This window comes from Anoplophora glabripennis, unplaced genomic scaffold, assembly GCF_000390285.2.
Source record: "Anoplophora glabripennis isolate ALB-LARVAE unplaced genomic scaffold, Agla_2.0 scaffold693, whole genome shotgun sequence".
In the NCBI taxonomy this organism is placed as follows: domain Eukaryota; kingdom Metazoa; phylum Arthropoda; class Insecta; order Coleoptera; family Cerambycidae; genus Anoplophora; species Anoplophora glabripennis.
Genome location: NW_019417006.1, coordinates 196,412 through 214,352, shown reverse-complemented (window position 1 = coordinate 214,352; position 17,941 = coordinate 196,412). Strand labels below are relative to the sequence as shown.

Here is a 17,941-nt window from a genome sequence, read left to right as displayed (position 1 = left end):
AAAATCTGGCTCCAGTTGTGTGATTAATGAAGGTGAGATCAACCAGCAATCCTTATGATGCCAAATTTTACTGAAATCGGTGGATTTCAGAAAAGTACACCCGCCATATTTGATCAGCCATCTTGAATTTTTACAATGTGAATTCATATTCGTAATCAGCGACCCAAAAAACCCCTTTATACAAAATCTGGTCAAAATCCGCTCAGAATTTGAAAATAGCGATTCCCACTCGGTATTTGAGGTTAGAAAAAAAACCACACGTTCTAGCTCAATTCTGACAGTGGATTTGAATTCAGCAGAGTATTTTACATAAAACTGTACTATTTGATGTGAAAATAAATTTGTTTCCAAATTTTCCCAGTTTTGTCATCAATTTTCACTATTTTTCACAAGTTTTTTGAGGTTAGGAAAAAATTGTGACGTGATGGGCCAATTCTGACCCCAGATTCGTGTTCAGGGGGCCAAATTACTACGAAAAATATATGTCGCATAAAAAGTATACCCAACTTTTTTTTTCTGTGTGGCTGTGTTATGAATGATACATTATTTGTTACTGTCTGAAGGTATTTATCTCGGCATCGTTTTCGGCTTTTCTTTATTTTTGGATATTTTGCCACTTATGAAAAAATTTTATAATGTAATGAAATAAACGCTAACGTTGAAAGGATTAGTCAAGTATTAGTTTTATGAAAACAGTTTTGTCTAACCAAAAATCTCGCACCGAAAAAGGCACACAAATACAAAATACATAAACCAACTGTTTTCGTCTTCTGAACTTATATTAACTTTTCGCCAAAACTAACCAAAATGAACTTTTCTCTATCTTTGAAAATTCGTAAAACAGACAGATATGTAAACATTAAACCACCCTATACACTCATATAGTTAATAAAAGTCACACCATAATTGGAAATTCAACAAAAATATATTGTCCGACAATTAAAATTATTGGTTCAATAAGGATGAGATTATCTTATCAATGTTGTAAATGCAACACTAATGCAAGTAGATTATTATAATAAAAATATATGAAATTAAAAATTTCGATAACAGTTAGTTTGTGTAAAATTTTAAGACTTATTTACGAAATGGATGATCCTGTTGTAACTGTACGAGAAGGAAAAGTCCGGGGAAAAATCTCCACTGACTTTGATGGCAATCATTTCTACAGTTTCCAAGGAATACCTTACGCCAAACCTCCACTTGGAGATCTTCGTTTTAAGGTAAGTTACCTACATTACTTACTTATTATGTAGTCCATTAAACATCCATATTCTGAGTCTTGGTCTTCACTAAACTCTATGTCCTACGTAGGCTACGAAAAGCAGACAATACTACTTAAGCGGTTGATCCAACCAGAGCTGACCAGATTAAAGCCTGGCTAGCGTCGGTGTCGGTGCGGGAATATATTAGATTAATAAAGGGGTTTAAATTTCCTTTTTTTCTTATTAATTAATTCTAATTTTCTAATTCTAATTTCTATTTTATTTAAACGAAATAATTTCATAAATTTTTCATTGGGTAGTTCACAGAGTCAAAATACTTACCATATTTTTACAAAAAAGATACCAAACAGTATTTTAAATATAAAATAGTATTTTGTATTTTAACCCTTTGTGGGCTAGCGGTGCCTTATTGGGACCACAGTTCAAACTCTGTCGTAGAAGCGGCCTAGTAAGTGTTAGGTGGAACCACATGACATATTCTTCTTTAGGCGTCATTTCCCCCTGCTTAATTCAAATTCCGCGCGCTGTGTTTATTCGTTTCTCAGTTGTTTGTAAGTCTCGCACGACGGTTTTTGCACGTGTTTAGAGATAGTCTCTTCTTAGGGAAAAACACCATGTCACGTAAGTTTATGATCTTATTCTTTTAAATATGCATTCTAGTACAGTTTTGTGTCAAAATGTTGATGGTTTTTTATTGCTAAAACTTTGATTTTTTAGTAAATATACTGTGTTTCCATTTGGGCCTACTAGGCTACACATACTAATTAATTTTCTTATGAGTTCTGATGAGGCATTTGTTATGTTGGATGAGATACCTTCCGATACGGGCTTCATTACCTCTGAGGCACTATCGGAAGATGAAATTGATGCAGATGAGTGTATTATGAACTCAACTGAAGATTTGTCAGAAAATAGACCTGATTTGCCAGTACCAACAAGCAAAGAAGTTTTGGACTACGACAGTGAGGATGATCTTCTTTTGGCGACATTCATACATCAGTGGACTAGTAATTCGACACACGCTAACACCCCGCATCCTTTTGAAAAAACCAGTGGACCAAATATGCCCGAACATGCAGATTCACCAACTGATATTTTTCTGTTTGTTTACAAAGGAGCTCATAGAAAAAATTGTATTTGAAACAAATTTATATGTAACACAAATAACTAATAATAACCGTTTTATTCCCACGACATATGACGGAAATTTGACTTTGTTTAACTGATAAATCGAACTGTTTTTACGCATTCCATAAAAAATGATGTATGTACTTATGTTCCTTGTGGTTCCATAGTGGAACCACATCTTTGTGTTTTTTCTATATAATAAAAACTATTTTTTGTATAATATATAAGTTTTGTATACCCTTTTCAATAGTTGAATAATTAAAGATCTTAAAAAAAATATACTTTTAAAAAACAGGAGATAATTCAGGCCACAAAGGGTTAAATACTTTAATAAAGTATTTTGTATTTTAAATTCTACATAATTAAAATACTATTTTAAATACTGAGTAATTTATATTTAAAATACTTTCGAACCTTTACGAACCTTGTTACCAGATACCCAGATCTCTTTAAAATAACAATAAGCAATATTGCTATGTCTATAGAATCGACATGATTGTCCCCGAACATTTTATTTGTAGAATATTCGAGAACGTTTATTATTGTGCTGTCGTTTTGACAGTATTATTAGGACGTTGTCGTTTTGACTTTTTTTTGCCCGCATTCCATGGAACATAGAGAGCGGCTTTTATTCCGCTCAAATGAAAAGTCTAGATAGGTGTATTGTACTTAAATTTTTGTTGTTATTAATTGCTTTACTAATTACGAAATTTAAATATCCACTAAAACTACTTTTATCAAAGACCACAATTTTTGAAATAAAATTACTTATTATTTATAGCATGTGATACTGATTTATATGATTTCTCTATTTATGCAGAGTTTAAGGATATAGAGTAGGATCGTAATCGATGCAAAGTAGAGCAAAAAATTGTCGGCCTTTTATCAAAAGAAAATCGTGTCATCATTTTTAGGACGCGTAAGATGAACCATTTCAAATTTAAAATGAAATTGAATGTAAAACCTGAAATACCGCATCATACGAATTGTGTTCTGGTAGTAGCTGTAGCTGTAGTAGCATCGAGTGTACTGTAACCTGAGGGGTTATTTCTTTATTTATATATCTATCGTTATGACCAGTATCATAACGAGTCTGGATTTCAAAAGAGTTTACTATTTAATTCTCGAAATGGAGTTTATAATTATCATTATACTTTAATTAATACGTGGGAACTTAGAAATGTTGTATGTTCAGAGAATGAATTTCAAGCACTTACCTTTCATTGCTTACGTAGAATGTAATCCAGTGACTGGCTGTACAGGGTGAAAAGAAACACCAAAACTTTCCAGGAAGGGTTTTAATAGCAATAAAACAAAACAAGCAAACAGAATAACGACACAACAGGCTCGAAAAACATTATTAATTACTTTATTGACACGCAACAGCGTACCGAGATTCCGGGAATGCGCGATCCATAGCAACATTTGTAATGACTTTATCCATTATTAAATTAACCCGAGACTCTAAAACTAAGTAGACTGCTCAATGTGAAACCCAGGGAAGAACTGACTTTTTTTCGTAGATCTCTCCTAAATTCTACACTTCGCTCAGACACGCCCATTTCTTGGGTACAGACGTTTCTGTTCTTATCTTACTGGCGGGAACCCTGGATATCGGGACGCTTTGGCATAACGATGCCATGTTAATAGTTATCTAATTGACTGATTTTACATTTACCTAAATAATTTTGAGACTAAACTTACAAATAACCTTAGCCTTCCTCTAGTGACTCCGTGTAGCAATACGGGACGGATTAGTCAACCTTATTTGCTCTATCCTTATAGCTTGGAAAATCCGCCTAAAAACAGCTACTATTATTTTCCTGACAACATTCTAACAACTTATTCTTGGAATTCCTACGTTCTTTGGAATGCATTTTGCGCATTATTTGAAATATCGATTTTTCTCTTTATACTAGATGCTCAACACATGGCCCCGACAGTTTAAGTGAACTTGTTAAAAAATATTGGTAAATTTCTCCAAAGGACGACGCTACCTACTTTCGATAATTAGTGTTGACTGAAGTATTTTACTTTTTGTCACATCCGTTCCGAGAACTAACCAATAAATTACCACGCGTCCCGGCTTTAGTTACAGTGGTGAGTTATACGCCAAATACTAACCTGACGAGCTTGGTCGTAAATCAGAGACCGCCTCCAAAAAAACAAGTAAACAGCAGTGGCGCGTACAGAGGTAAAATTTAAAAAACAAATTGGATTTATAATAAATTACATTTAAAATAAATAGTTTATTAGAATAAAGAAATTTTTGTAGGAACAAGGCTGCCAGTCGTGAACTGATCCCTTCATCCCTTCATAATGAATAAAGAAATTATTCAATTTCTAAACCCGTTAAAACCGTACTGCACTGGATCCTTGATAGTCAATGATTACTTTGCACCGAATATGACCTACTTATAGTTAGGTCATACCATACAACACAAGGAAAGGAAAGTGATAAAAAGAGAAGGAGGGGTACACTTCATCTACTTAGTTNCATCCAATTTGATTTTCTTGCCTTTTCAAACCAGCCATCAGGGTCCATAAGTATATAAGTTTTATTATTATCCAAGTTAAACACAACCCGCTTTTGACCACTCATTGTATCAGAAGAAATGCTGAAAAATCACCAACAACCCTACTAATAATATATCTGTACATAAATAATACTTCTAGTTGGCACGAATGGTTATTAACCTCTACCGCGCAGACGTCAGCCGATGTGACGTAGCCGGCTGAAAGCTATGCCGATCCTGCTCCAGTCGCCATCTTGAATTGTGGAGCAGAATCGGCACAGCTATTCTACTCGCATTATTTGAAATATCGATTTTTCTCTTTATACTAGATGCTCAACACATGGCCCCGACAGTTTAAGTGAACTTGTTAAAAAATATTGCTAAATTTCTCCAAAGGACGACGCTACCTACTTTCGATAATTAGTGTTGACTGAAGTATTTTACTTTTTGTCACATCCGTTCCGAGAACTAACCAATAAATTACCACGCGTCCCGGCTTTAGTTACAGTGGTGAGTTATACGCCAAATACTAACCTGGCGAGCTTGGTCGTAAATCAGAGACCGCCTCCAAAAACACAAGTAAACAGCAGTGGCGCGTACAGAGGTAAAATTTAAAAAACAAATTGGATTTATAATAAATTACATTTAAAATAAATAGTTTATGAGAATAAAGAAATTTTTGTAGGAACAAGACTGCCAGACGTGAACTGATCCCTTCATCCCTTCATAATGATTAAAGAAATTATTCAATTTCTAAACCCGTTAAAACCGTACTTTACTGGATCCTTGATGGTCAATGATTACTTTGCATCGAATATGACCTACTTATAGTTAGGTCATACCATACAACACAAGGAAAGGAAAGTGATAAAAAGAGAAGGAGGGGTACACTTCATCTACTTAGTTGTGACTAATGCAGATAAGAAGAAGAGTTTACTAGAAAAATGAGCTTTTGATGTAAAGTAATAATAGTGAGTTTGTTACCAATACATTACATGAATCTAATAGGCAATGCGAAAAGTGTATTGTTTTATTGTTCTATATTGTTCTATAATGAAAGTTAATTCGAATTGTACAAGCAATTTTGGTTATAATATATTTTATTTAATTTAAATAAGAAAACACCTAGTTGATTAGTAGTACGTTATTATCATCGATTTCTGTTGTAACAGGCTGACACATTATTACAGAAAACGTCTTTTGAGTAAGTTCTCTTTGTCTCTCTATCATTAATAAAAGGAGAACAGTTGTATAATAAAAATAATATCTCTACTCCTCATTCTAACTACGAGAATTAGCCCAGAAGTCGGAGACTTGTGCGGGAGAGGAGGCGGCATATTATTATTACGCAGGCCGCATTTGCGCCCAGGAACGACTTATGTTGGTAGGCCCTAACCACCATTCAGTGCAGGAATGAGGAAAACCTGGAAAACCTCATTAATTAGGGGGAATTAATTAATAATTCCACCCTACCATACCTCCATAGAGGGTGTCAATCCTCCGTACAAGTATAGCTAATCTACGGTCTACCAGCCGCGGGATTCGAAACCCGATAGCACACGTCGATTTAAGTATACTGACGCCTTAAACCGTGCGGCTATCGACCGATTAGTTGTATGAATTGCCTTATTAATAGATGGTATAATTACGCAAATGTTCACCAAATTCGATTTAATTTTTGTATTTTTGTGACATTATCACTTCGTTCGTCGACGGCAAAGTGCGGCCATCACTATGACGCCTGAGCGGCTACGCGGCGGTTACCTCGGGCTCCAATTTCTGTTTACATGTACGAACACCACTACTCATTCAGCTACAGTGAAGACGAGGTATATCCAGGGATCTAGAGAGTAGGACTTTACACAAGAATAAAAGTCACAGTTAATAAATATTTACATTTATTAAAGGTCACGTCACACATATGTTCGGGTCCAGCAGTAGAACGCAATTAGCTCTGGAGTGGAATGCCTCCGCTAGCAGTATTTCCAACTCAACCTAATTTACAGGCTTCCACGGTGAGCGGTGGCGGCTGGGCCGTCTTCACAAGCTGGACTTAAAAGAATCTTACCACCTGTCGACCTTCCTGTTTTGCTGCCGGACTGGACTGCTCGCTGCGAAGGTTAGATGTAAACTACTTTCTAATACGGCTCAACTGCCAAGCTTCTACGGCGAACGGTGGCGGCTGCGCAGTCACAAGCTGGTAACAATTCTTGCCACACGGCTGTCTTCCTTGGGCTGGTAACGAACTGGACTGCTCCCTGCGACGAATTAAACCAAATACTCTCAATGATCAGTATTTGATTAAACTGATTTTAGTTTTCAACTGTTAGACGGACTATCTATGCCAACGATTTCGTTCGCGCCGTGTCGGGTTAATTCAGATGGTGTTAAAAGTTGAAAGATGTAAAAGATTTATTTAAATAAAATTGAAAAATAATAACTCAAGGTGTCCCAATACCCTGTCTGAATATCACTTCGTTACATTTTTTTATATGCCGGTTAAATAATGTTTTGTACGAAATTAAAAAATATGGATCCCATACTTCCATACAATTATATTTATGGCATTTTGCTAATAATTAACAGTCATTTTCTATTAGTTTCTTTATTTTAAAATGAACCGAAATTATTGTTCAAAATGCCGACAACAAAAAATAAAGAAAAAGAAAAAAGAAACAATCTATATGTCTTCAAAACTGGTTTAAATTTAGATCAAATGCGAAAACAGTAACTTAAAGAAGAAGTCACAAATATTTTAAATTAGAATAATTTCATAAAATACTTATATGCAATTCTTCTTATTCCGCTTACGTAATTAAGTTTTTTAGTTAGTTTTATTGTTTTAGGCACCAGAACCACCTGAAAAGTGGAACGGAATACTAGACGCAACAGAAAATGGAAATGAATGCTATGCCAAAAGTAATATTTATACTGGCTCCGAAGACTGCCTATTTATAAACGTTTTTACAAAAAAGGTAATTGAAATAAATACTATATATTAAGAAGAACAATGTAGCATAACTAATAATTCTTTCTATTTTTTCCATATTTGAATTTATATTTATTTTTATATAATATTACGTATTTACTAACTTATATCAAACAATCGATATAAAAAATTCCATCCTCAATAATTCAGAAACGGTTTAAAATACAGATACAATAAGTTGAGTTTTGTTGTCCGATAGGCATCTTCGTTACGTATTGAGTATTCACTATTATTATTATAAAACAGTAAAAGACAAGAAAAAGTAGTTTAGATGCCACAGATTAGATTTTCGAGAAACGTTGAGTTGACTTTTTTCGAAACGTCAACAACTTTTTAAAGTGATGTTGTTTTTTGTACTATATTTTGTATTCGTCCGTTTTTTGTGTGTGAGATTTTCTGGTTAGGTTATTTTCATAAAAATAACCCTTGACTGATTTTTTTTTTTTTTTCGCAATTGGCAAAATATCCAAAAAATAAAGAAAAAGACGAAAACTATGCTAAATAAATAACTTCAAACAATATATTCTGAAAGTAACGCGGAAAATTTCAAGACACACTCCTGCCGCAGTAAATTGTTACAGTAGTTCCGATATCAGAACTCTATTGGCTTATTCTTTTCTTGATATTCTACCTCAACAAATATTGTACGGACTGTAGTGCACTACGTCTCGTGCTGAACGTAAGGAATTTTTAATACCTTAAAAAAATTTCGATTAAAAGGATTTAAGGAACGAAACAATAAAATCTTGTTTTATAATTAAAAACGATAAGTAGTTAGGACAATTAGTAGTTTCTTGTACACCTGTATATATACTTTTTAAATTGCTAAAGTTTTGTAGAAGTCAAAATCATGAATAAAGAATTTCAAGTGCAACTAAGTTTCTTATAGATAAACCATAAAAATTTTATAGATTCAAGCAAAGTTCCTAAAACCTGTGATGTTTTTAATTCACGGCGGAGGTTTCATCTCTGGTTCAAGTCATTCAATCATGTTTGGTCCAGAATACCTCATAACTCAAGATGTGGTTTTGGTTACCTTCAACTATAGACTAGGTGTACTAGGTATCACGTTCAATATTATAGTTCTTATTTTGTTAATGAAAAACTTTTCGAAAAATTTCGATCTAATGTATTTGGTTTTCATCAAAATTATAATTTTAGGATTTTTATGTCTGGATGACAGTACCTTAGGAGTTCCAGGAAACGCAGGTCTTAAAGATATGGTAATGGCACTTAATTGGGTCCAATACAATATCAAGAATTTTTCAGGAGATCCAAATAATGTGACAATTTTTGGTCAAAGCTCAGGAGGAGCATCAGTTCATCTCTTGATGTTATCTCCAATGGCCAAAGGTAGGAACTTTACCTAATTATTTAAAGCACTGTACTATGGTATTTTCAGGTTTATTTCATAAGGCTATAGCCCAAAGTGGTTGTGCTCTAAATGTTTGGGCAAGAGGTAAAAAGCATACTGTACACTTACTAGCTGATATATTAGGCATCGATAGTACTAGTGACAAGGTTATTCTTGAACAATTACAAAAAATATCTGTAAAAGAATTGTATAATTCTTCAAACAAGTTAGCAGATGTAAGTATTTAGTATAAAAAAATATTAAACATTCCTACTTCACATAACCGAAAAAAGAAAACTGTTTGTATTGTAAGAAATAGACTTTATAGCCAATCATTTCTATTTTAGTTTTAAGGTACTTATAACACCTAGAAACCAAAGTAGTTTTAGTTACATATATCGGGTGTTAAAAAAAAAAACATGAGCCAATGCTCGAGTGAATCCCTGTTATCAAAAAAACAAGGAAAATTGTTCCTGTTACCATTGTAGTAATTTGAAGGAAACTTATGTTGCCAAGAGTATTTAAAGTAGTGCAAAGTAGCATTAACAAGATGTAGAAAGTTTTCCCAGGAGCGTAAATAAATAACCTTTTTATTTTATAAACCCATATTTTATTATCGAAAAGTAATTAATATCATTGTTTCATTTAGGCGGCTTGAATTAGTATTTTAATTAAATTTCACTATGCGTAGCAAAAAATGTAAAATGTCTGCCATTGAGTGCCCGAACTTCATGCAAAATATTATATTCGTTTCGAAAAAAAAAATTAATACAAATTTCCCCTCGAGCCTTGGCACATGTTTTTTAAAGCACAGCCTATATCAAATACCTTAATTAAAAACATACAAGGCATATCCGCAAAGAGTACTGAGATTCTGATGCTTTCGACATAGATGGCAACACTGCATTCAAGGCCAAGGTGTTGGCAGCAGAACGCGCGTTCATTTGTCTCAGTCAATTGAGAACTGTTGTTGTAGTGGCGTGTTGAAAAAATGAATGCCGCTATTACTAATCCCATCAGCTGCGAGGTGAAGAACGTGTTTCGGTTTCTTCTTGCATAGAGAACGACGGCGTTCCAGATTTTCAACGAAATCAAAACTGTTCATGAGGATGGTGTGATGAATCGTACTAATATATACAAGTGGTGTCATGAGTATAAAGCTGACAGAACGACTGTTCATGATGAACAAAGTAGAAAAATCATGGCAACTATGTTTTGTATTTGTAGTCTTTCTCTAGCCAAAGTAGATATCGCAAATCAAAATTGTTACAGTTTCTGTTGATAGTGGTAATTTATGCTAGTTAAAATAAAAATGTTAGTATTGTATAAGGAATAGTCTTGTAAAATGTGTATCATCTTTCATTTATTCGTAACCAAAAACTCAAAACAATTAATCCATAATACAATTTTGACAAATATCTGCAAATAATAGTTTTCTTTAAGGTACAGTCTGTACGATATTTGTTGAGATAGAATTCCAAGAAGACCCCTGCGTCACTTTCTTGGAATTAACCGCATTCGACATCCGAGGTAGAAAGACATTGGCGACGTGGTGTACATAGTAGTAGCTTGCAGTGCATACTGTGTTTTCTAGTTATGAAGGCGTGTTTCTTTGTACGTGTATCGTCCTGTGCATTTTCAGTGTAGTTTCTTATTAAAATAAATTAGTGGAGGTGAAAAATTAAAGAAAGAAATTTAATTGCCAGTCGAAGAGTATCGTGTTTAATGTGTATAATTACACAGCCCCACAAAAAAAAATTCTGTACATCGGACTAGAACACTATATCCTTTTATATGTTTTCGAGATTCAAAAATGAAAATTCCGGTCTTCCACACCACCTAATGAGGTTCCGAATGAGGCGCATTAGCTTTTTTATAGTGGTTCTTCGCCAATAGCTCTATACTCCACTGATGTTCCACAAACAATTCCATCTCAACTACTTCGATTTCAACGTGATTATTGGCATTTGCTCTGGCATCGCGGACGCGATCTAATAGTACTGTACGCGTGGGTACAGAAAAAGGCGGTCACATTTTTCTTTCATTTTTGAATCTCGTTTTGAACACAGAAAAGGGATATATAGATATATAGTACTTTTTCACTCCAACACACCTCCACGCATGCATGTCTCCATAATCGGTCACTGAACACGCTCTCTTTTGATAAAAATAACCCGACTCCTGAAAACCCAGGTGCCGACCTTGTATGCGCCATAGCGCAAAATCCTGACGGTAGATTTTTTTGTGCCCATTAGCTTTTTTGTTCAGGATGTTGCGAACTACCTTGTCCACCAAAAATTAGACCTCCCGACTGAAACCACTTTTCCATATAAAAAGTGCGGGGTCCTTTGAATCATCATTAAAATCATCTATCATATACTTAAATGAAAGCCTCATTTCTATGATGGTTCTAATAGAGCCTTTACAATCCTGCTACCATGAAGGATACTAGAAACGATGACAAGTGCTCCGAAAGATGGTATGCAGAATGATTCGCTTCTCTATTTAACCTTGAAATGACCTTTAACCTGACCTGACAAGGTCAAACGAACCTCGGATTCGGACTTAGCGACCCCAAAAGCATATAATAACCTGGTTGCCTCCACTATATAGGATTTTTCTCGGTTTGACCTTGAAATGACCTTTAACCTGACCTGACAAGGTCAAACGGACCTCGACTTCGAATTCGACATAAGGACTAGTCCGATGCACAGGTTTTTTTGTGGGCCTGTGTTATTTTAAAACGCGGAAAATGTCAAGGACGCCTCTGCCGCGAATAATGTAGTGAAAAAGTGCAGAGACAATCAAATTAATGCGAAGCTATAAATATATAGGTATTAACATGATACAGCTCAGTTCTGTTAAACTTTTCATGTCTTCAACTCATATCTTGTAGATCTTTAAGAAATGAAGTTTTTTTAAAAAACAAGTTTTTGAAACGATTTTCATCATTCGCTGTAAATTGTTACAGTAGTTCCGATAATAGAACTTTATTGACTTATTATTTTTTTTAATTCTATCTTAATAAATATTGTACGGGCAATACCTTTCATGTGCTAATTTTGTAATGTTTTTATTTACAACTAACATTGTAAATATAATCTCATTTTCAGCCGTTTTATGTAGGAAAAGTTAGACCTTTTGGACCAATTGTGGAGAGAAAATCCGCGAAATCTTTTCTAAGTGAAGAACCAATTGACTTAATCAAATCTGGCAGGTACCATAAAGTACCTTTAATAATGGGATACTGTTCGAGAGAAGGAATATTTGTGTATGCAATGTGTAGTAAAGGCACTTTGTTGAACGACGAAACAATTGTACCTTATTCTGTGAATCTGAGGATAGGGAGTGATCAGTATAATTCAACAGTCAATAGTATTAAAAAATTCTATTTCAATGACAGAAATCCATTAGAAAATAAAGATGATATATACAGGGTAGTTATGAAATACATATTCACTGTACAGGGTGTTGCAGTAACAAAATTTTATATGAACACAAATGCTTCGTTTATTTTACACATTCTTTTCAGGCCGCTGATCATATTTTTAGTGTTTTTTTTTTAACCACTGGAAAAAAATTGTTAAATTTTAAGTTTAATTTATATAAAAAGGTCATTTTCAATATTCCTAATTTGAAAAAAATAGTTTCCAATACTGCACCATTTTAATCATTTTATCTACAATCACCTTATAATCGGACTTTTATCCACACATATGAACCGTCTAAAGTGATACTTTATTCACTAGTGGAATAAAGTAACATATAATAGCAACCAATAGGTATAACAAAACCTACCACGATTCATTGAGTACTAGTACCTAAGTAATATCAAGTCGTGCGAATATTTTTTTTATTCAATTCCAATAATTCTGACTCCATAAATATTATTGTGATGTGATTATGGNTAGAGAGTATAATATTCGGTTGGATATAATTTTGCACATTTTTTATTTTGTTAAAGCCTTTATATTATTGTAAAATGGAAGACAATAGTGGTATACAAAATAAATGTATTAACTGTAATCGAAATAAAAAAATTGTTGGATTTTCCAACATTTTTTTTTATTATTTATAATATACAAGTGGTGTCATGAGTATAAAGCTGACAGAACGACTGTTCATGAAGAAGAAAAACCATGGCAACTATGTTTTGAGACGGTATAAGGAATAAATTCTCCTCATTGACGTTTTGCCCCAAGAGGAAGTTCTGAAAACACGATACAGAACAAATGAAGGGGAACGTTAACAAAAGAAGTGTGCTTGTTGCATGACAATGCACGTCCTCACACAACCAACGCCATAAAGTAGCAACTCTTGGTTTCATTCGGTTGGAGCATCATCAACCACCCCGCTCACAGACCTGATATGGCATCTTCTTATTTTCATCTTTTCGCTTCTGTGAAGGTGTTTATGGGTGGAAAATTATTTTCTATCGACAGTGCCTTGACACAATGGATTTTTTTGGCTTCAAAAAGTTCATCCTTCAAATCACAAAAAGTATTGAAGTTGAAGGCGACTACGTCAAAAAATAGCATTTGACGTTCCTTTTTGAATATGTAAACCGTTCATGAATATACTGCCGTTTTGATTTAAAAAATAAATGAGTACTATTACTTTGTTGACATGCCTCGTATGACAATTACCTACTATCATTTCATCCTCGTTAAGGTATCTTCAGTCTAATTTAATACAAGTGTAGGCGTTTATAACTGACATAATAATTATATTTTCAGGCGTTTTATGTAGGATTAGATCTTCTGGACCATTTGTAGAAAGAGAACCGTCACAATCTTCCTGAATATTTTTATAATTTGTACAGGTCACTTTTTAAATTATAGTAACATGGCTTGATGAATTTATTAACAATGTACCGTAAGGAAAATATATTAGGAAGAGAATATTATTGTTTTTTAAGTGATCAAATCTTTGTCTGAGTTATTTGTAGTCTTTCTCTAGCTAAAGTAGATATCGCAAATCAAAGTTGTTACAGTTTATGTTGATAGTGGTAATTTATGCTAGTTAAAATAAAAATGTTAGTATTGTATAAGGAATAGTCTTGTAAACTGTGTATCTTTCATTTATTCGTAACCAAAAACTCAAAACAATTAATCCATAATACAATTTTGACAAATATCTGCAAATAATAGTTTTCTTTAAGGTACAGTCTGTACGATATTTGTTGAGATAGAATTCCAAGAAGACCCCTGCGTCACTTTCTTGGAATTAACCGCATTCGACATCCGAGGTAGAAAGACATTGGCGACGTGGTGTACATAGTAGTAGCTTGCAGTGCATACTGTGTTTTCTAGTTATGAAGGCGTGTTTCTTTGTACGTGTATCGTCCTGTGCATTTTCAGTGTAGTTTCTTATTAAAATAAATTAGTGGAGGTGAAAAATTAAAGAAAGAAATTTAATTGCCAGTCGAAGAGTATCGTGTTTAATGTGTATAATTACACAGCCCCACAAAAAAAAATTCTGTACATCGGACTAGAACACTATATCCTTTTATATGTTTTCGAGATTCAAAAATGAAAATTCCGGTCTTCCACACCACCTAATGAGGTTCCGAATGAGGCGCATTAGCTTTTTTATAGTGGTTCTTCGCCAATAGCTCTATACTCCACTGATGTTCCACAAACAATTCCATCTCAACTACTTCGATTTCAACGTGATTATTGGCATTTGCTCTGGCATCGCGGACGCGATCTAATAGTACTGTACGCGTGGGTACAGAAAAAGGCGGTCACATTTTTCTTTCATTTTTGAATCTCGTTTTGAACACAGAAAAGGGATATATAGATATATAGTACTTTTTCACTCCAACACACCTCCACGCATGCATGTCTCCATAATCGGTCACTGAACACGCTCTCTTTTGATAAAAATAACCCGACTCCTGAAAACCCAGGTGCCGACCTTGTATGCGCCATAGCGCAAAATCCTGACGGTAGATTTTTTTGTGCCCATTAGCTTTTTTGTTCAGGATGTTGCGAACTACCTTGTCCACCAAAAATTAGACCTCCCGACTGAAACCACTTTTCCATATAAAAAGTGCGGGGTCCTTTGAATCATCATTAAAATCATCTATCATATACTTAAATGAAAGCCTCATTTCTATGATGGTTCTAATAGAGCCTTTACAATCCTGCTACCATGAAGGATACTAGAAACGATGACAAGTGCTCCGAAAGATGGTATGCAGAATGATTCGCTTCTCTATTTAACCTTGAAATGACCTTTAACCTGACCTGACAAGGTCAAACGAACCTCGGATTCGGACTTAGCGACCCCAAAAGCATATAATAACCTGGTTGCCTCCACTATATAGGATTTTTCTCGGTTTGACCTTGAAATGACCTTTAACCTGACCTGACAAGGTCAAACGGACCTCGACTTCGAATTCGACATAAGGACTAGTCCGATGCACAGGTTTTTTTGTGGGCCTGTGTTATTTTAAAACGCGGAAAATGTCAAGGACGCCTCTGCCGCGAATAATGTAGTGAAAAAGTGCAGAGACAATCAAATTAATGCGAAGCTATAAATATATAGGTATTAACATGATACAGCTCAGTTCTGTTAAACTTTTCATGTCTTCAACTCATATCTTGTAGATCTTTAAGAAATGAAGTTTTTTTAAAAAACAAGTTTTTGAAACGATTTTCATCATTCGCTGTAAATTGTTACAGTAGTTCCGATAATAGAACTTTATTGACTTATTATTTTTTTTTAATTCTATCTTAATAAATATTGTACAGCAATACCTTTCATGTGCTAATTTTGTAATGTTTTTATTTACAACTAACATTGTAAATATAATCTCATTTTCAGCCGTTTTATGTAGGAAAAGTTAGACCTTTTGGACCAATTGTGGAAAAAAAATCCGCGAAATCTTTTCTAAGTGAAGAACCAATTGACTTAATCAAATCTGGCAGGTACCATAAAGTACCTTTAATAATGGGATACTGTTCGAGAGAAGGAATATTTGTGTATGCAATGTGTACTAAAGGCACTTTGTTGAATGACGAAACAATTGTACCTTATTCTGTGAATCTGAGGATAGGGAGTGATCAGTATAATTCAACAGTCAATAGTATTAAAAAATTCTATTTCAATGACAGAAATCCATTAGAAAATAAAGATGATATATACAGGGTAGGTATGAAATACATATTCACTGTACAGGGTGTTGCAGTAACAAAATTTTATATGAACACAAATGCTTCGTTTATTTTACACATTCTTTTCAGGCCGCTGATCATATTTTTAGTGTTTTTTTTAACCACTGGAAAAAATTGTTAAATTTTAAGTTTAATTTATATAAAAAGGTCATTTTCAATATTCCTAATTTGAAAAAAATAGTTTCCAATACTGCACCATTTTAATCATTTTATCTACAATCACCTTATAATCGGACTTTTATCCACACATATGAACCGTCTAAAGTGATACTTTATTCACTAGTGGAATAAAGTAACATATAATAGCAACCAATAGGTATAACAAAACCTACCACGATTCATTGAGTACTAGTACCTAAGTAATATCAAGTCGTGCGAATATTTTTTTTATTCAATTCCAATAATTCTGACTCCATAAATATTATTGTGATGTGATTATGGATAAAACTGTATTGCATTCGTGTTTTAATTGCCTTTTATCCACTTAAGAATATTAAACGTTCGAACTACGTTCTCGTGTTTAAACATTCCTGCGGTGATAAAATGCTACTTAAATCATTTATACAATAAATAACCATTAATAAGATCTGAAATTTTTTTGAAGTGATATCGTCTTTCCACCGTGACACAAATGTGCGCAATTACTTAAGTAAGATATAATACTACAGTTTTAACACAGATAAAATAGCTATCGCTCCAGACAGTGCCTGGAATAGGTCAGCAGTTGTAAATTTCAAAAATGCCAGTAGAGTACACCACCATCAGAATTTTAGGTAGATTCAAATTCAGCGGCCGGCATTCCTATGTAATACATATGCGTATCCTAGCAACGCAAAAACTACAGTTTGGTAATGTTGTCACGCGTACGCACGGATTTACTTTGTACCCTTTTTTATCAATACCTATTTTTTGTGTTACTGTATTTACGTACTTAAATGTATGATGTAGGTATTGATTATAATGTTTTAAAGAATGAACGAATACATATTAGTCAACTTAAGATGATCTCACATTCTGCAGGGGCGTTACAGTTAGGTTATTTAATCATAATTTCGTTAATTAGCTACTATTTTCATTTTTTGGTATTGAAATACTGCATTAAGTAGTTAGTAACATATATATTTTTTAATATGTATTTGATGATGACATAATTTTTATAAATTTATTTAATATACAAGATGGGTTATTAGTACGTCGCGGAATCTAAGTACAGGGTTTGTATTTTGATACTCACTTACAGCTTTAATCATTAAAGATAGAAAAAAACTTTAAATATAAATGTAGCATTTTTCCTTTACTTTTTTCGATATTATCAAAATTTGCTGGCATAAAATATACGTTTAAAGTAAAAAATCGTTAAGAAAATTTAAATACATCCTTATTGAAATAACAAATAACTATTTTTATAACTAACTTTTACAACAACATAAGAATACCTAAAAATGAAAATAGTAGCTAATTAACGAAATTATGATTAAATAACCTAACTGTAACGCCCCTGCAGAATGTGAGATCATCTTAAGTTGACTAATATGTATTCGTTCATT

The 17,941-nt window shown here is 33.6% G+C and overlaps 1 protein-coding gene across 1 annotated transcript in view; it reads left to right on the top strand.

Annotated features, from left to right (window-relative positions):
• Positions 1-1,074: 1,074 nt before the first annotated feature.
• LOC108911487 (esterase FE4-like) overlaps positions 1,075-17,941 on the top strand; it is a 24,671-nt gene continuing 7,804 nt past the window's right edge. Inside the window, exons 1-6 of the mRNA XM_018716433.2 lie at positions 1,075-1,223; positions 7,717-7,845; positions 8,771-8,921; positions 9,021-9,212; positions 9,262-9,449; positions 16,045-16,368. Coding sequence (XP_018571949.2) covers positions 1,089-1,223; positions 7,717-7,845; positions 8,771-8,921; positions 9,021-9,212; positions 9,262-9,449; positions 16,045-16,368 — 1,119 coding nt within the window. The 5' untranslated portion in view covers positions 1,075-1,088. The remainder of the gene's footprint in view (positions 1,224-7,716; positions 7,846-8,770; positions 8,922-9,020; positions 9,213-9,261; positions 9,450-16,044; positions 16,369-17,941) is intronic.